This window comes from Apostichopus japonicus, chromosome 5 (assembly GCF_037975245.1).
Source record: "Apostichopus japonicus isolate 1M-3 chromosome 5, ASM3797524v1, whole genome shotgun sequence".
Taxonomy (NCBI): Eukaryota; Metazoa; Echinodermata; class Holothuroidea; order Aspidochirotida; family Stichopodidae; genus Apostichopus; species Apostichopus japonicus.
In genome coordinates, this window is record NC_092565.1 from 21,408,427 (window position 1) to 21,428,641 (window position 20,215).

Consider the following 20,215-nt stretch of genomic DNA (forward strand, 5'->3'; position numbering starts at 1 on the left):
TTCCAATTAATATTTAAGTTACAATACACATTTTTCTAATGATACGTATACATAATATTCACACCACGGAGAAAAACTGTATTGTAATCCTCGGCTGAACAGTGTGATATATTGATTAACGTGCATACAATCTAAAGCGCAGAATGACATGATCAACCCTGACTATCCAGACCGCAAGCAAGCTACATTTGGCGGTGTAGTATATGTGACGTCACCATATCTGATTATAGAGCCCACACATACTTATTCATCACATGGGCGAAATCAACTATTTCTGGGAAGCGGTTCTTAACGGTGGAAATTCAACAGTGGCTTTGTTCGTTCAGATTTTGTAACCGGGCTGGATATTTAGTGAATGGAAATACCTTTACAACGTTTTCTCATTTCAAAGTTGTGTAAAACAGTCGCAACACATGTGAAATTGGAAGACACATATTTCACAAAGCATGTTCCGGTGATTGCGACATACTGTCTCGATTCTTATTTCAATACAATAGTACACAAATCGGATAGCCTAACAAACCTAGGTTGAAAACTTGTACGTATTTTTAAGACTAACAGTAACAGTCACAGAGCGCACAACACGAGCTTACCACAATACGGTAGGCAAACATTACTGAAAAGAAATTGCCATTTGTTCGCAACATTACAACACATTTTATAACTGAAGTTCCTATATTTTATTAAGTGATCCTGAACAGTTTCTTTGTAGAGTGACATATTTATACTTTTTGGACCTGATACTGGACTAACTTTAGAAAAGTTGAAAATGTCAGGTCAAAATCAAACAGAGGAGTCTGCTTCAGACAGAAATGTTGAGATGTGGAAGATTAAAAAGCTGATAAAAAGTCTACAGGCTGCCAGAGGGTGAGTGTGAACATTTTGTGTATGAAGTTCAGACATTATGTTTTTTAGTCTAGCAATATTGACAGTCCAATTTATGCTTAGAAAAGTATTTTTATGGTGGACCTAAGAACACAACTTCAAAATGAATTTGAGCAAATTTCCTAACCATTTGACATATCAGATAAGAACCAAGATTACTATTGCTAGGCTTGACATAGGGCCTAAGTGACACTCATTCTGAATTAAAGTAGGCATAGGGCCTAGATTAGGTCTATAGAACTTGATTTCACCATAGAATTTTGTGAAGTATATTAAGAACCATTCAAGACAAATTTGGTACACTTGCTTAAAATTGTTTACTAACAAAAATGATTTTATTAAAAAGTGTGTGTGTCAAACTATTTAATAATAATTACAGACCTAGGCCTCACTTTAGGTCATTACGAACGTGTCACCCAACAGGATATTACAATAAGTAGGTCTAATAATAGCATCTTGTGACATCAGTACTGCTGTCTATGAATTTTGTTGATCACAAAATACTTAAATTATAGTTTATGTACCAGTTTGCTGCACATGGTATATGATTGAACCTAAAAGGCCATTTTTGTTGCCCTTACATTTCCTAAACAGTATCTTATCTTCTTGTATGCATAGCTGAACAGAAGTATCTTTAAGCTCAAATGTTAGCATAAATTAATGAACCATATAGTCGATAGAAAATGAAATGACCTTGTATGACCTCGAGTAAATCTTCAGAGTCTCAACATGGGAAAAAAAGGTTATTTATTTTTATTTGCATACCTTTATGTTTTTGTCAACAGAAATGGAACAAGTATGATATCTTTGATCATCCCTCCAAAAGATCAAGTATCCAGAGTAGCTAAAATGTTGGCTGATGAGTTTGGAACTGCTTCAAATATTAAAAGCAGAGTAAACAGGTAAATTAATCTATTGACCATATAATAGAAAAAATATGCATATATATTACAGATGACGATGGCATGTCTCTTAGTCTCAAGTTTTGATCTTAAAATTGTAAGATACTGCATTATCAGTTCAAATTTATGTTGTTCATAAATATCGCAAGTCTCCTGCATACTGTATTCATTATTTACTTAAATTCTCACAATTTTCATCCAACTGGGTAACCCTCATGTAACCCAGAATTGCCCACCATAAACACACACATGCATCTTCTGATCAGACTACTCAATTGCATTTAAAAGACGTGGCATCATTATTGATTTAACTAAGAACAGTTTGTTAAATCTAGTTTTCTTTACATGCCGTGACACTCACATTAAAATCCTGTACACTTACTCCCTGTCAATACAAATATATGAATTACAGTATGAATACACCCCCCCCCCCCCCCCAGTTCTCCTACATGGTTACAGTTAACTACTATTTCAAAGTTGTTTGTAAAGTTTCAAAAATGAAATTACATCAAAAGTTTGTCAGAACTGACTTATGCCTGGATAGCCCTCAGTGCTTTCATTAGAACTTTAATATCTTTTTCAAGTTGAAATATTGCTTTGCTCTTTTAAACAAAAAGTTCACCATTAAGTGACTGCTGACTTAATAATCCTTTTCCAGATTGTCAGTATTGTCTGCCATTACCTCAGTACAACAGAGATTGAAACTCTATTCCAAAGTACCGATCAAGGGCCTAGTCATATACTGCGGTACCATCGTCACAGACGACGGCAAGGAGAAACGAGTCAACATCGACTTTGAGCCATTCAGACCTATCAACACATCACTATATTTGTGTGACAATAAATTCCATACAGAAGTAAGTTTGTTACCTTCCTTCCTTCTGTCCTTCCTTTACACTCTATGGTCCAGGGCTATGTACCAATATGAAGGAAATCTGCTCATTCCATTTGTTAGACCTTAATAACCTTTACTTACCTTCCCTGATTTGGAAGACTTTCGCTTTTATTTGAGTTTGCCTGAGGGTGTAACCCTTTTCTTTGCGACAAGGTCGATGTTAGTGTTTGCACGGGTTATCCGGGTACCCGCCCGACGCGATACTACCCGGTTCCTAATTTATTACCCGAATCCTATGCAAAGTGTGATTTTTTTGGCAAACCGATAGTTAGGCAGATTTCCCATTGACTTAGTGTGGTGTTAGGCTACCATGTGTTCGAATAACGAAAGTATTCCATGGATATCTTATAACTGCGTCACAATTTCAGCTAATAAACAGATGGCTATGCTAGATTACCCCATTGACTTAGTGTGTTGTTAAGCTACTATGTGGTCGAAGATAACAGCAATAATGAAGGTACTCCATGGATATCTTATAACTGCGTCACAATTTCAGCGGTATACTGTAGACTAGATTTTCCCCCATTGACTTAGTGTGGTGTTAGGCAACCATGTGGTCGAACCTAACAGTCATAATGAAAGTATTCCATGGATATCTTATAACTGCGTCACGATTTCAGCGAATAAACAGATCGATGGTTAGGCTTAGTTCCTGTATATTTCTCATTGACTTAGTGTGGTGTTAGGCTACCATGTGGGAGAAATAATTATTTTTTCGTTCGTTTATTTCATAGAAGGAAAGACTGACAAGGAATTTTACAAGATGTTCATGGAATATAGACGGATTAACTAAAACAAATCATCGCAAGTGGTTTTTTACTAATCGTTTATTCCAAATGCGATCAAATTGCGCCAATCGTGCAATCTCGCGGCTAATGTGAACCCTGGGCCTGCATAATAAGTAGTAGTAGTAACAACTGTTTAAGAGCTAAATTGGATATTTGTATGGTCTGATAGAGGTGGAGAGCAAGCATTAGCAGCGGCGGCAGTGCGATGTTAGTAGTGATGTTAATTATATGAAGTAATTAACAAGTTAATGAAAGAAACAAAAGCAAATAGAATTATTGAGGAAGGTTTTATACCTTATCTTACATGTACGTATTTGAACATGAAAACATTGTCAGTAGAGAATATAATTCATTTATTATAGCATCCAATATGTAATTTCTTGAAAATCGTGATACACGAGTGTTAACAATTTTTTCCGGGTACCCGGATACCCGACGGGTAATGGCTCTCGGGTACCCGGTTCCCGATTTTTGGACCCGTGTAAACACTAGTCGGTGTATAAAAGCAGGTCTGACGGAGGGGTGTTTTACTTTAGTTCAGGGATTTTCAAGTAATTTTCTACAAGTAGCCAGAAAAGAACATTGGTTGCAGCAAGTGGCCAGACAGAATGAAAATCTCACTTCACTTAGAATGAGCATCGTGAAGGGTACGCTGGTAAGATTCCCAAAAAATGAAAGTCTTAACTAAATGATCCACTTACCCTAATAAGATCAAGTTGATAGGCTGATGAATGTAATTTTGGCCAGTGGGATTGAAATCTTTTGCAAGGCAGGGTTTGGCCCAGGGGCCACCATCATATGAAGTATGACCCATGGCATGTAGAGCATTTACCCAAAAAGTTTCAGACATGAGATAAGGAGTGCCCACTGTCCTATCATTCCTAAAGATGATTTTTCCTCTCAGCAATCAAAATGTTCGTTTATTTTGTGATTAACAACCATTGCGACATCACTAACAATACAATATGCTTTATAACAGGCTCTCACAGCACTGCTTGCAGATGACAATAAATTTGGTTTCATCGTGATGGATGGTAACGGAGCCCTATTTGGTACACTTTCAGGGAACACAAGGGAAGTGCTTCATAAATTCACTGTAGATCTGCCTAAAAAGCACGGTAAGATATCAATTTCTTTTCCTTTTTTTAAAATTTTTTTTAAATTTCTCATGGTAACTGTGATACTTCAGAATAAAACGAGATAAGGACCCATGTTGTAACATTTTACAACGTGACATTTTGAATTCTGTAAACGTTTACTGAGCATGGAACTTTTGAATATCTGCAGAGTCGATGATGACAAGATTAATATTTTTGTGTTTTAACAGGCCGTGGTGGTCAGTCTGCTCTTCGTTTCGCAAGGCTCAGGATGGAGAAGAGACACAATTACGTGAGGAAAGTGGCAGAGACGGCTGTGCAACTCTTCATCACGAACGATAGACCCAACATTGAGGGCTTAATCCTCGCAGGGTCCGCAGACTTCAAGACCGAACTCAGTCAGTCTGATATGTTCGATCAAGTAAGTCTCTTAATATTATCCTTTCACTTCTAGTTAATTATTTCTCTTTCAAAATAAACTTTAAATGGCTCACCGCAAAATGATTTGTATATAAACAAATTTCACTTTCACTGAATACTCATAAAAAGACAAGACGAAAATACCAAAGTTGACACTTCAAGTTTTTCTATTATTTACACCTTGGAATGAGGAGATGGTCTTAACAGAAAGTGATAGGTCAGAGGTTATATTTGGTCGAGATAGACATGTTAGAGTGAGAAGTCCATTTAAGATGAATTCCATTATTTTGGGGTGAATGGAGGGTGGGTTTGGGTGGTCAAGAGAAGCCATACGGGGAGGGAGAGGAAATTGTGACCAAGTGCAAATATTTAGTAATTACTGCAAGCTGTAAAATTCCATTTTGTTTGTCTTACAGAGACTTCAGGGCAAAATATTGAAACTGGTGGATGTCTCCTATGGAGGTGAAAATGGTTTCAATCAAGCTATAGAATTGTCCGCTGAGGTCCTATCAAATGTCAAGTTTATTCAAGAGAAGAAGCTAATTGGTAAGGATTCCAAATATTTGTGTCAAGCTTTCATTCATCACTTTCCATTTCAACTTGCCGAAAGCTCATGCAATGGTGACCGCATATGTATGTGTGTGTGCGTGCGTACACACAGTATGTGTGAATGTGATGCCTTGGCTTTCTGTACTAACTCAAAGACTACTCAGTGGTTTAAACTTCTTACTTGGTATATGGATCCATAATAGTAAGTACAAGAACCGTATTGTTTTTCCGTGGCAGTCATAGGTCATTTGAAGGCAACATGGGTCAACGTCTGAAAACTTTACAAGCATGGTACCTTCAAAAGTGTAGCATAGATGATCTGTATACTTCGTATGGGTATCTGACTTGGTGAGCACAAGATCTCTTTGGTTTTCCTTAGAGGTTAAAGGTCATTTGAGGCCTCCAAAGGTCAAAATCTTAAAACCTTGTGAGCATGATCACTTTTAAAGGACAACTTGGAGTAACTACATAAAAGTATCATATGGGTGGATCTTAGTGACCACAAGTATACTGTATTTTATGCAGAGATCATTTTGAGGTAAACATTTATCAAAGTATGATTACTTCTAAGACTATTGTGACGTAGGATAGTTATATAAGAATATTGCCGTAACCTTCTTTACAGGAAACGATGAATTGGGAATTTTGTCTGAATTAAATATTTTTAACTGACCGATGTTATGTCATCATTTCTAATAAGCAGATCTATGTTGGTAAGAGTCTCTGTATTTTTCTCTTTCCTGACAGGTCGTTACTTTGATGAAATTTCTCAAGACACAGGAAAGTTTTGCTTTGGGGTAGAAGACACATTTAAAGGGCTTGAGATGGGTGCGGTGGAGACGTTAATCGTGTGGGAAAATCTGGAATACACTCGATTTGTCTTGAAAAATCACGCTTCCGACGGTAAGATTCACGTCCATGTTGTTGAACATTAGAAAGAGAAATGACTGCTAATCTACTGCATAAATCCTAGGGAGGTTAAATGTGTAACAGTTGTTAGGTCTGACAATTTAAACCTGCTCTTAAACCAAGGAATACTGAAATGAACGAGTGGAAGATGAGTTAACCAGATGAGGTAATTGGAAAACTGAATAATGCATTAAGAAAAAAAATAGTGAGTTGAAAGGATGCAGGAGATAAAAGTATTACAAAGGCAGAATTAGGATAAGAAGTAAACGTGGAGAAAATCATAAAGGGGGGGGGGAGGGAGAGGGAGTGGAGGAGGGGTGGGTGAGTTAAGCTGTAAAAGCAAGTCTAATTCTGTTTATTAACACATCTCAACAATTTCAGTGACAGGAAAAGATGGGGAAAATATTTGATTTATCGATTCACTTGATTTTTTTTTTACAGAGGATAAAGTTCTACACTTGAACGCTGAACAAGAAAAAGACAAAACACATTTCATTGACAAAGAGGTAAGTTAAAGGGCTGTTGTTCACATGGAAGTCCACAAGTGAAAATACACTTTGAGGGTAGCTTTTGTATGTTTCATTATCCTACAATAACCCAACTTAATACTTGTTTTGGGAAACTGGCAGACGACCATTCAGTTGATGGACACATAGAGGGTATCATCACAAGCTTTTTCAAGCAGCCCACAAAAGAAACCAAATACTGGCTTGTTTTACTTTAAAAAAAAACTAAAAAAAGTTTGGTACCCCATGATTGTGGCCAGGTCAACTCAGCATTGTAGCATGGTCAACTATAAAATATGCAGCTTTGCTTTGTGAAGCAGGTGTTTCCGTGATTCCGCCAACTAGCATGTATAATAATGTGATAAGTTTGTTTCCCTTATTTTTATTGATTTATTGAATGATCAAATTTTTTTTTTCTTTGTCAGACTGGTGTTGAGCTGGAATTAGTGGAATCACAACCATTACTCGAGTGGCTAGCAAATAACTACAAGACATTCGGTAAGTTAAAAAAATTGACAAGAAGAATTGGTGGACTGTTTGGTTATTTAGCTGTCCAACATGGAACTGTTACGTTTCACATCTCTATTGACAGGCTCAAAGAATTTCTGGATTCTCAGAAAACCAGCATTTGGAAGTCTCTTTGAGACTTTTTTTTAAATGACACTATCAGATAGTATGTGTGGAAGCACTCCTTTCTGAGGCAATAAATTATGTTGGAACAGAAAACTCAGTTTGAAATTTCTTTGCATACTGGATGGTGTCAATTTACACCAGCTCCTTATTAAACCATGTCCCAACAGTTAAGTGTCCCTGGGTATAAACATGGTGTTACCTCAGCACCCCCTCCCCCTCGATTTCAAATACTGCATACCAAGGAATCCATTGCTACCAAACATACAAAAACACATTAGCATTGTTGCTATAAATGCAGTTGAAACACAGACCATAGTTGTCGATTGCTCTATTCCTGTCAGATTTTGACAAAATTCAATTTTAAGATGACTGTTTATTCAATTATTTATTTTTTTTATTATTTTTTTTTTTTGGTTGATGATTCTGTCCCCAAATCTTTCCTCTTTGGATACGAATGATGCTGAGTCATTGATAAACTCTTTGGTGACCGTTCACTTTTCAGGAGCAACGTTAGAGATCATTACAGATCGGTCTCAGGAAGGATCTCAATTCTGCAAAGGATTTGGCGGTATAGGTGGCATCCTCCGCTATCGCGTAGAGTTTCAGAACCTTGAATACGATAGCGACGGTTTGGACGGGTACGACGATTATTAGTAGAACCGAGAACTCTGAAGCACCACAACAACAAGAACAACTAACCACAGAGCAATCTTCTCTCTACAAGAGCCTGTCAGAATGACACAACACAACAAAGAACCGTTGCTTTGTATGCGTACCTTCTTTTTGTTACTTTTAATCAACGATATTTAGAGAGGGAGGGAAATATTTCTACGTCATTTAGGTCTTTGGTTTCTTTCTTATTCTGGTTTGGTCTCCTCTTGTATGTATGGAGATGGTGGAATAGCACAGCAGGGCCATTGAGTTTGCATGCAGCTTTCTGCCCTTGCAGCACAAGTCGCATGATTTAAATGGTACTGTCTCGTTTATCACGATATTGAAAAGCCCTCGGAAAGTATATGCAATGTGCGAGTGGTTAACGTATCTGTTTGGTCATTCACAAAGATATGAACCTGCAGTGACTCCATCCTCCTTGAAGGACACATCACTGGACTCCAGCTTTGTGATATGAATTAGCATAAACTGCTGGAAATTTGCATATCCAAGTTCCAGGGTACTTAATCGGTTTTTGAGCACAGCAATATTTTTACGGGCTGTCTGCTATTTATCCTTGAACGGGTCATGGGTCAGGCCAGCTTGAAGTGCGTCTGGGTTGATGAATCATGTATGTCTGGCGATAACTGAACATGGTCACATGATATGCCAACTTGAAATTTTCATATTTGAATATTCATAGCCAAAAATCGAAATTAGCATATTGATTTTGTATTTAGTTGTAATAATCTCATAGATACTGGGTTAAAGTTGGATTGTCACTGTCTGTCATAACACACTCAAAGGAACTAATCGCACTTCCTCTGGCAAATGGGAAATATACGAAGGATTGTATTGTTTTAAGCACAAGTATCAACTATATGTGGTCTTTAAGTTTAAAAGGCTGCTTTTCCATAATATTGCTGACAAAAGACAAAATCTTTTAGTCAAGCACTACAGGTTTTTATTTTTCTTGTTTTGCTTGCAAGTAGGAAAAAAAATTGAGGGGAACATTACACTGTAGGTTTATGATGTGATGAAATCATAACATCAGAAAATTTGACAAATTTATGGCCTTATGGTAACTGTAATGAAGAGAAAAGGTATCCTTGTAAAGCTATTAAAGATTTTGGTAAAATATTTACTGTTTTTCCTTATCTTCTCAAAATGCAGAAATGTCCTATTTTCACTAAATACAACATCTTAGTAAAATAACAGTTGTGTTTACTATGTTATGAACATGCAGTGAACTAGGCAGTGGGGGTATGTCCCTTCTTGGATGCTGTTAATAGAAGAACAAACTGTGGTCAAATGTCTGTTGAAAATCTTAAAGAAGATGCTCATTTTCCTTTAAACTAAGAAATGATAAAGTTACGGTTAATTCTCCTCTACATTTGACTCGAGGCATCTTTAACCCATGCTAGGTAAGAGTCCAGGGTGTGCAAAACTGTAGTCATAAACTACAAACTCCTGGAGGGGTAACGCTTCCACAGCTGGTAAAAATGGGGTGCAAACGTTTATCTATTGCTTAGTGGTGGTGAGTAGTGGGAAAGATGTAGCAACAATGATTTAACCTATCACACAGCATGCTTAAAACAGTTGAACTTCAGGACAAACGATTTTTGATTTGAAAAGCACCTGAGAACTGTAGAAGGTATGAAGATTTTAACAAACGACAAAATCCTCACAGTTATTTCCAAAATCTTGATTGCTTCGATTTATGCCCTATGAAGGAACATTGCACGTACGCTATTGATTGTATGGTTTGTACAAAACTTTTGCAAGTATAAATGTGATTTCATATACAGAGAGATTTTAAATATTTATGCTTGATATTATTAACAAATGTCCCATATATCCATTGTCGTAATCAACTATTGTGTCAAATACCGATATTTCTCTCATTTTAACAGACTTGAAAGCTGTCTACTAAATATCCCACCAAAATCTGTTTACCCCATAAGTTTTTTTGATTTCACATTTTCATAGTCAAGATGTGAAAGCAAACATTTAGGCTTGTGACTGAAGGAGCATGAAGAATGGGGGAATAATTGGAGGCAGTGGGATGGTTTGGAAGGAAATATACACCTTCCTTTAAACTTCATATCTCCTATGGTAAGATCAACAAAGAATTTGTAAGTTCTACCAATTTGAAATCTTCAGTTTGTGCAAAGATTTTATCTGAAATGCCAGAATCATTTTGAAGACCACTTGTTAAAGTTATACAATAGAAATGTTGGACATTCGAACATTTTGGAGATAATTTCTGAGAAAGGAGTGAATATGCATTTGAAACACAGGATTGTTCTGATGCTAGTGTTATTCCTCCATTTAACATAATTATGTTGAGATTATTTAGAATCGCATTGATTGGCAGTATCTCTCATACATGGAATAATTTTGAAGTTTTGAAACACAAATCGAAATGGCAAGCATCATTTTAGCTTTAGATATGCAATTGTCTCAATATTGCTTATAAGACTTCTCATGAATTCTCAAAGGGGCTAAAGGCAGGAATCCTTTAAACAATTGTTTTGATTGTTCTATCAGCATTGTCCGAGACAAGCAGTAAAAAGTTTGAACCATGAGGTGTTTTAATTCACAAGTAAGATCAAGTCTTTGTGAACTCTTTTACCTATAGACTTAAGAAGGGCGTTGCAGTTTAATTCATCTCTTGTTTTTCTTTTTCCAAGACTTCTCAACACATTTCTAGAGAGGTCTATCTGGGCTACAATGTCCTAATGGATGATGAAAAAAATCTTGGATACATACTTTACCACTTTTTTTTTCTTTTTTGTTGTTTTGTGTATCTTCTCATCATTGGTGTTGTTATGGATCTTTTAGTATAACATTTACCCTCCTTGGTGTGCAAGTCCTTGTTCAGAGTGACTTATGTTTCACATTGAAATGATCACACACTCAAGGCAATCACGTCAGGGTAATAAAGAAGTTGTGATCACTTGAATTGTCAAAGCCAACTACATGGCTGTGTTTCTAGTGCTGCCACCAAAGTGTTCTTGAGTTAAGGAAAAAGAACATGTATGGAATTAACAAATGTTCAAGATAACTTGGTTAGGATGTACATCCTTAATATGTATATATTTACACATTATTACTTAAAAAGCTCAAAAGACACCTCCAGTGTTAAACATTCAGCCTTTCTTGGTGATAGTAACATCAAGGAGCTATCCAGCCTCCTAATAACATTACAGTAGCATATGGAATTATAAAACAGCGAGATACGTTGATATTACATGCAATAAATCTTTTGAGGACACTCATACCAATGCTAATGATACATCCTGAGGTAAGCCTATTCTGGGATCCTAGCCTAACATGTTGTTCATGCATGCTAAGAAAAGCCTATACCTGATAGTCTGATAATTAGCCTGGTTAGTTGACCATTCATCAACTTATATATGACTAGTGTTTACTTATAACTAGCCTAACGCACTGATTGCATATGCTGAGGAGTGGTTAGGTTGGAAATTATCTTGTCATACTGATGATTGTTTGTGCTGTGCTTCAGGCTAATGAAAATATCCAGTCTAAAAAGTATAAATCCTCAGAATGCTGTAACGTGAGCTCAGTGAATCCGATAATAGTCTTGAGCTTCTTTATGAAGTTTGACTTTTCAATAACCTTCTGTACACTAATGGTGTAAACATATAAAGCAATGTCATTTAAATAACAGATCTCCCTCAGTATGGGATGAATGGCATGGTGCCTGCATGGCTCAGTTAAAAGAAACCTTGTAACTTCCTGTTTTTCCTCATTATGTGTAAAGTTTTTGATGAAGGATACAATCTATGAAACCAGTGATACAATTGATGAAAATACAAAGATGTTATGTCCTCATATGGGTTGTATTTATGGTGTAGGGTGCTAACTATGTTTAGCATGTATGGGGATGATGGGGTTAACAGATAAAAGAGGTGCTTGATATAATGACAATGTGTGACGGAGGTTATAGTCATCCTTTCAAGTTGCTGTAATTACTCTGTAAGATGATAACACTTATTTATATGATACCTTAATTTCACTGCAATCATACTGTGATACTTCAAGGGAATTTGCATATAGCTTCTAATTAGTGTAATAGGACATTTCAAGAGAAGAAGGAGAACATTTTCTGATCTTTAAATTTCCTGTATAATGCCATGTGTCCATTCTTAATTGTCACCGGAGTAAGTTTTACATTCTGAAGTCTTGTTGCAAATGGACTGGTCACAAATTTAGCAGGGTACCAATGGGATTAGTAGTATTAGTGGGATCAGTGGAAGAAGTGATGGACTGTCCAAGTATAGCTGAGCATGTCATACTTCATCTTACACAACATTTGGTACGTTGAGACAGAGTGTAATTCTGTTGCAATGTCTAGAGCAAATCCGTACCACTCTTTTCATTTATCAAAATACATTCAATTGTAAACATTTTGTGTGGCATGGGTTTGATGGTAATAAAGTTACTTCATGTACCGTGTCGCAAGTGTCTGTATACACCATTATCAAACGACTAAACATTCTTTCGACTAGTCACCTCAACTAATAACGAACCACATTTACTAATAACAAGTCGAGGGTAATATGAACCAATCGCATAGGTCAGTAGGGTAGTGGAGAAACAGCTGTACCTCTTTTGAACTGTCAAAAATTCCCTTTGGAATAAACTTTTCAAAGCATATTTTAGAAAAGAGGATTGTGATAAAGGAATGCCCATAAGGAGATGCAATGTATCATCTCTCTTTTAGAACAAATGAACATTACATGTTATTTTCTTTAGGTAATTTAACATAAAGACTATGAATACTTTAGTTGAGCAGGGAAAGATATGGCAATTTTTTTTAAACACTCACTGCTTGATAGTTACTAGGCTGTACATATCTCTACTCAGGAACAGTGGTGTATCTCAACATAATTGTATAAACCCAATTACTGATTTGAAGATTCCAGGCAAAATAACATTATATATATATATGTATATATATATATATACATATATATATATACACCCTAGTTTGGGATATATAAGAGTTGAAGGTATTACTTTTGACAGAATGTCATCAAATTGACCCTCATATTCTTTAAAACCGATAACCTTTTTATTCTCAGAATCTTTTTCTATAAGTTCAAGGTGCTGCTTGAGTTAATACACATATGACAGGAAGGTGCAAATGGATTTATAAAACTATCGCTTTACAGGTTACGAGCTCTTCGTCATTTGGTTGAAAAAGATATCTTTGACGTGTACGGTCAACAGCATTCATAACATTCTTTGACAAGATTCACCCTTTCTGAATCTTTGTTAGAAAAAGGTTCTTTTTTTATTTCTTGTTAAGTTATTTCCTATATTAGGGTTATGATTTGTAATAGTTTTTTGAGGTTCATTTTAGGCATTACGTAAAATATTTTCAAGAATTTTTTTTTATGAAGAATGAACAGAGGCAAAGGTTGTTGAAATGCAACAATGACTTCAACTTGTTTAATGGCTCTGATTAGTATCATGGGGCAAAGTCATCAATATAAAGTTTACTTCCTTAGTTAAAGAATGACCATAAATAGTACAAAAAAACAGAAAAAAAAAAGAAAGTAATAAAGGATGGTAGGATCTTGTATGGCCATATTTGTCTTTGTCATGTCCCACATAATAACATTCATTTGTGCCTTCCAAGTTACATGAAGGATTATTTCTGATGGGATTAATGGTATATTTCGGTTAGATGTGATGATGATGATGATGATGATGATGATTATTATTATCATCATCTGATTCGGTGGTTCTGTTACGTGAATGATCATATGTTAAATAATAAGCCATGTTTTATCTCAATCCATTCATTTCTATCACTTATTCTTTCTTGTCGTCTCCATTTTCACTCCCCACAAATTGTCTGTGTGAGTTTGCTCTACTGGACAGTATAAAACAAAAATGCTCTGTACCCCCATCCCTACCATCAGGGGGTACACTTTCCAACCCTCAGTACTCTCTAGGATTGCTCTCTCAAACCAGCCCATCTTCTCCCAAGAATTGCACCCTCTCAAACCTCCTGGACTACTCCCAAGGGATACACACTCAAACCCAATTCCGCCAGGATTACTCTCAATGCCCACTGGGATTACACTTCCTTCTACCCAGAGATTGCTCTAAATCCTCCTGCACCACCCCAAGATTAGTCTAAATCCTGCACCACCCTAGGGATTGCTCTAAATCCTCCTGCACCACCCCAGGGATTGCTCTAAATCCTCCTGCACCACCCTAGGGATTGCTCTAAATCCTCCTGCACCAGCCCAGGGATTGCTCTAAATCCTCCTGCAACACCCCAGGGATTGCTCTAAATCCCCCTGCCCCACCCTAGGGATTGCTCATAATCCTCCTGCACCACCCCAGGGATTGCTCTAAATCCTCCTGCATGACCCAATGGATTTTTTGTAATTCCCCTGCACCACCCCAGGGATTGCTATCTCAAACCTCCCCACTTCCCTCAGAGATTCACTCTCAAATCCAGCCCCTGCCCACTACTCCCATGGATTACGATCCAAATGAATTTCAGCAGCAAATGAAGTGTGCCGTATTTACAAAATCTGCCAAAATGTTACTCAAAGAGAGGATGAAAAGACAAATAACGACAAAAGAGGAGAAGTGATTATGTTTGTAATAACATGTTACTGGCATCCCTTGCATAACTTCTCAGATACATAACCTTTAATTGAACCAGAGTTCACAAATCCGCACGATGAAAATAGATTTGCATTGTTTTTGCAATCTATTCCCTTCACCCCCCTTTTTTTCTTTACAAAGTTCTTTGCTTAAAATATCTTTAAAAAAAAAAATTTTACATGTCAAATTTGACAACTTACTGCATCTATTTGAAACAACAAAACACACAAACTGTTACAGGCAAATAGCCAAATAATGCCCGTTTTTAATTACTTCTATAAGTATAAGCAGAATTTCTTCCTTCTGTTGTAAGATTAAACAAAAGCAAAAAAAAAAAAAAAATAGAATAAAACAACAATGACAGTGGATGAAAAGGCAAACAGTCAAATGGACACTATTATTAAAGTGACCTCAAAATATGTTGGAAGCAGGATGGATGAGCTTGACCAGAGCATTTGAGAGCCAGTTTGGGGCCACGGAAACAGTCATGTGATCAGGCCCCTTTGAAGTCTCCATCAATTCATGGGCATGTGAGAATACATTCTTCAGTTTCAGCCATATCTACCAAGGCCTCCCATATATGGACCCTGGAAGAATGGGTGTAGCCCCACCAAATATCCCCCCCCCCCCGTTTTTGATGGCCCTTTCTACAATGTGCTTAATAGTTTAATAATTTATGAACACTCTCCTCTGTAAACATGTCATCTGTGTACATACCCTGTAACAATTCAAATCTTCTGATTAAACTTTCAATTAAAGGTAAACTCCCTCTTTGGGCTACATTCGCAGGTCCAGCAAACATACTGAATTGCAACAAAAGCTTTTACAAATCTTGGATATGTTTAGAAATAGAAAATCAAAGGAAAGGAATAAACCAGTTGGGTGTAACTTTACCTCAATTTCTGGTACAATGTGACCTAAATGTGAAATCCTCTACATCAGTGCTTGTTGCATACCATGGGTACGTGAAGGTCTTTCCCAAATAGAAAATAACTATAAGAGAGAGAGAGAGGGGTGGGGAGGGGGAGGATGAAGCTGATGTGCTGGGTAGAAGTAATTTGTGTTTTATACACATTTGCAAATTTGAGGTTACCATTAATGTCCAATCTCTTCTTGAAATAATTCATAGGTTACCCATTAATGTCCAATCTCTTGTAATAATTCATAGACTATTTTTGGAAAATGATAGTAAAGAACCAGAAACCTCATTCACTGATGAGAAATTCTCTTCAACAGGTCACATGACAAACTTATACACAGCTAACAGCACCCTAAATTTTAATGTTTGTTTATCGTTCAATGAAGGGTACCATCTTTTTTCACTAGTCCATAAATCAAGTAAAGTCCTGGTTAATCTGTGAGCAAATCCCAAGTTCTTGTCCTAAGAACTCAAATAACTTTTTAGTAGTAGACTTAACTGGTACAAAAATTAATATTTATCTATCAGAAATGAAAAAGAAAAAAAGATACAAAATATGCGAGCATGCAAAATACATCACACAATAAACATGTGTATTAAAGAAAAAGAAGAAGATGAAGAAAAAGGGGAGAAAAAAATTAAAAGTTTCACTTGATCAGTTATCAAGTTTGTAAGTAATGTTACTAAGGCACACCAGGATGCAAGTTGCTCAACAGTTTTCTAATTTTTTTTTTTCCAGTAAAAAGACCCAGCAGTTGACCAAGAGTAACCTTTCAAAGCCTCAAAAATGGGAAAATATGGAAAAGAGAAACAAATTAAGTTCATAAAACAAAGTTTGCCAGCAGGAGTTTTGGAGACGCAAAAAGAAATCTTGGGAGAACACAGAGGGCTTCAAGGTTTAGTATTAATTGTATAAACAATATATTTTCATTTACAATGCGAGAAAGCAGAATAAACAACAGTAAGTTTGGTCACTTTCACATTATGTTCGACTATTTCACAGATGAGATCCCCTATGAAAGTAAACATTACGTTGGGTTCACTTCACCATTTCATGAACAAAAGCTCATAATTTTTTAGTAAACGTGCAGCTTATATAACATCATTTCTGAGTATTCTTTAAGAAAACATGTGTGAAAGATTGGATCCAAAATTACAACATACACGTTTCACCTGAAAAAGTGTCTTCTATGATATCAAAGAACCTTGGCTTCTGCAAGATTTTTATATTTCTTATTTCTTTATTCTTCTATGAATCACTCTTCACCGAATTCCCTACAATTGTTAATTTTTAATTTTTTGTCTTCTTTTTTTTTTTGTCCTTTTTCAAGAATGGCAGTCTAAAATTGAGATACAGTCTTTCAATACAACCAAACATAGTTAAAAAGGAATACCTACTTATTTAGTTGAACATCACTTCATTAATTTACATGCTTGCTTTGGTACAGGCCTGTGCAGGAATGGGTGAGAAGGTACAAAGGGAGAGGAGTTTATATCAAAATTACTTTCTGTGAAATCACTACCAAGAATGTTGATTAAAGGCATTTGGCCTAGTTAGCTCCAAATTAGTAAATTCAAAAGTGCAACTTTCAGCATGGCAGCTGAAATGTGTAATTTAAGTTGAGCGATCAGTTTTTGAGCATTTCAGCATAATTTAGGGCAAAACTATGAGTACCATGAAAGGCCCTGGGGATAATTACAATGAAAGGCCCCAGGGATAATTATGTCACTGCATGTTTTCCTTCGCTAGTAACGAGGTCAGTTTTGCAAATGCCGTATTTTTGCTATTACTTGAGTTCTTAACATGAAGAGAAAATCTAACAGACAAGGGGATAGTAAACGGATTCACCTCTTAACCCTATGTGACTATCACACAAATCCCCTACCTGCCCCCAAATACAAGCCCCCTCCCTTCTTCCAAAACAAATCCCCTCCCTACCCCCAAAACAAAGGTTTGACCCCATATCCTTTTGTCCCTTAGATATTTATGGGAGCTCTGTCCTATTAGTTGGAAAGGTCATTAGTATTGGCCCCAAATTATAGCAAAAAATTTGCTAGCAATGTTCAAAAGTACTCTCATGTTGGTTCTCCGTCTCCTCATTACTTCCAGACATTGAGAAGTGTTTAAATCAAACAATTAACTGTTCCAGCCAGGAAGAAGACGTTTGAAGGTAGTTGTGGTAAAATGATTGTCAAAATGTGGAACATCAGTGACCATTATCAGACTTTCTAGCATATTTTGAGGTGACATACTGAATGACCTTTAAGAGAACTGTTGGCATTTGTTCATTCTTTAGCACACTTTTAAGGTGTCCCAATAACAGTTACCATAGCCTACAATGGGTAATCAGGCTTAAGGGGATAATATAAGTCGTGTAACCATGACTGACAGAGATAATGAGGGGGGGGGGGTGAGGTGGTGTAGCATGTAAGTGTCACATTGTCTTTCATAAAGATAATGTCATAAAGCCAACATTAATATAACTATAAGTCACCATGAAGGTAAGAAAACCAACTCAGTCTAACAAGAAAGGTCTACTCTGCTTGAACTTTGCTAAGCTAAGAATGGGAAAACATGAAATGTTTACTCAGCCTCTCTGTATTAAGCTGCTTTCTGTTAACAAAAACAACAAACAATGAACAACTGAGCATTGTTCAAGGCTGTTTTGGTAATCTGGGAGCTAACTAAATTTCCTTTTTACATAATTAACTTTCAGTTTTAATCTTTCTTTCTTTCTCTTACTTTTTTTTATTAAAGCTGTTCAAAGCGCATAAGAACAGAAGACCAGGATGTCTGCAAACAGTCTTGCAAATTAATTTTTTTGACGGTGCAAAATATAGTGCAATGCTGTTTAATAATTTAAAAGTTTTGAGCGGCCACTGAGGACTAATAAACAGTGAACGTGACAGACTGAAAATGGAGAAACGAATGGAAGAGAGAAGGCAATCTTAAACTTACCACAGCTGAATGTCAGACGCTGGTTATCTTTAGGCGAGGTATAAATCCTACTTTTCAATGCTTCCATTGCTAAGTATGGTGAGCAGTATACCTATGATCAACTTGGAAAATATAATAACCTTTGACCCCACATTTACTTCAAAATGACGCTACGTTAACCTCCGACCTCAAACTTCTGAACGATATTTGTGAACATACCTGCCAGTTGATACTACCTGCTCACCAACGTGGTGACGGTATGAAATAAAAAATATTAAAAATTTTTTTTTTTTTTTTTTTTTTTTGGAGAGATTTGACAACTGGCGTAAGTCAGACCACTTTTCGAGGATCGCAAGAAAAATTTCCAAAACACCTGTTGTTGTCAGAAGTGTTAAAAAAAGGGGTTAATTTTGAGACCTGCTGCGATGCAACAGAGTAAAGGCAATATATTGAAGTCACACCGATAATAATAGCACAAAGGGAGTGTTCTGTTTAGCCGAACAAAAATTAAAGATCAAACAATAATAATAATGGCCTGCTACTAACAATACCAGGACACGAACGAGCGGATTGGTTTCGTGAAAATTACTACGATACGGGAAGTTTCTTTTATCACTTCCATCCGTCCGCACTCGTTCCTGCAAGATGTATTTTTTATTCTTTCCTTCTTCCTTGCAAAATAAAGATGCAAAGAAATAAAGACTTTCAAGCTGAAAAAAGAAATGATAAGGGGTGACCTCTAACAATAGAATGACCTCTTGTTGCATAAACCCTATTGTTTTTTACTCGGGAGCGGCTCCTCTTTGCCATGATTGATAGTCTGCCCCCTTGGAAGCTGGGAGGTGTTGGTAGCGGCATCGGTCCGCGTACCAGCAGCCAGTGGTCCGCCAGAAGTAGCACTCGTTTCCGTTGACTGGACCTCGGCTCGCTCTATGACAAAGCAAAAAAATAATAGTAGTGACGTTTTCGTCAGATTCTCAGGTCCACAATCTTTCACCAATCACAGAATCTCACATTTCAGAAACTTGTCGTCTCTGAGAACGTTTCTGAAATTCAAGTGCGACGAGTTCCCTTGAAAAGTTTTGCTGAAAAGCTTTACTTCATTGTTCCAGTCTATATTGCAAAATATTGAGTTTAATAATTCTTATAAAACCTACATTGTTGCCATTGTATTGGAAAGAAATACTCCTGAGCTTCTTCACCACAAATCTGTACTCAATATTCTGGATGGAACAATGAAGACCATGAAGATATATTTGTTTAGCACTTAACATTGAAGAACATATCAAAAGTACTTTATGCTGGAATGGGGTGGGGGGGGGAGGGGTGGGGCGAACTCTTCAAGAAGCAAAGATACAAAATACACAAAAAGTAAAGGCATAGAGAAATTAAAATCATTAAACACATAAATTACTGACACTGAAAATGAAAGAATGAATACAAAACAGCTGGAAAAAAATAAAATA

The 20,215-nt window shown here is 36.5% G+C and overlaps 2 protein-coding genes across 2 annotated transcripts in view; one reads left to right on the plus strand and one right to left on the minus strand.

Moving 5' to 3' along the window:
- The first annotated feature begins 231 nt into the window (after positions 1–231).
- Positions 232–15,234, plus strand: LOC139968018 (eukaryotic peptide chain release factor subunit 1). The gene is made up of 10 exons (XM_071972293.1): positions 232–867; positions 1,671–1,787; positions 2,446–2,644; positions 4,450–4,588; positions 4,798–4,988; positions 5,404–5,533; positions 6,284–6,439; positions 6,887–6,951; positions 7,377–7,449; positions 8,087–15,234. The coding sequence occupies exons 1-10, from the start codon at positions 770–772 to the stop codon at positions 8,236–8,238; spliced, it is 1,320 nt and encodes a 439-aa protein (XP_071828394.1). The 5' UTR covers positions 232–769; the 3' UTR covers positions 8,239–15,234.
- The window catches only part of LOC139968016 (uncharacterized), a 33,146-nt gene continuing 27,809 nt past the window's right edge, over positions 14,879–20,215 (minus strand). The window contains exon 19 of the mRNA XM_071972292.1: positions 14,879–19,679. Within this exon, the coding sequence (XP_071828393.1) occupies positions 19,532–19,679 (148 nt within the window). The 3' untranslated portion in view covers positions 14,879–19,531. The remainder of the gene's footprint in view (positions 19,680–20,215) is intronic.

What these genes read in the sequence shown, in the direction of transcription:
- LOC139968018 (XM_071972293.1), top strand. Translation starts at nt 770, where the DNA reads ATGTCAGGTCAAAATCAAACAGAGGAGTCTGCTTCAGACAGAAATGTT. An exon ending in ACAATAAATTCCATACAGAA is followed by an intron (nt 2,645 to 4,449) that starts GTAAGTTTGTTA and finishes GCTTTATAACAG; the next exon opens with GCTCTCACAGCACTGCTTGC. An exon ending in TCAAGAGAAGAAGCTAATTG is followed by an intron (nt 5,534 to 6,283) that starts GTAAGGATTCCA and finishes CTTTCCTGACAG; the next exon opens with GTCGTTACTTTGATGAAATT.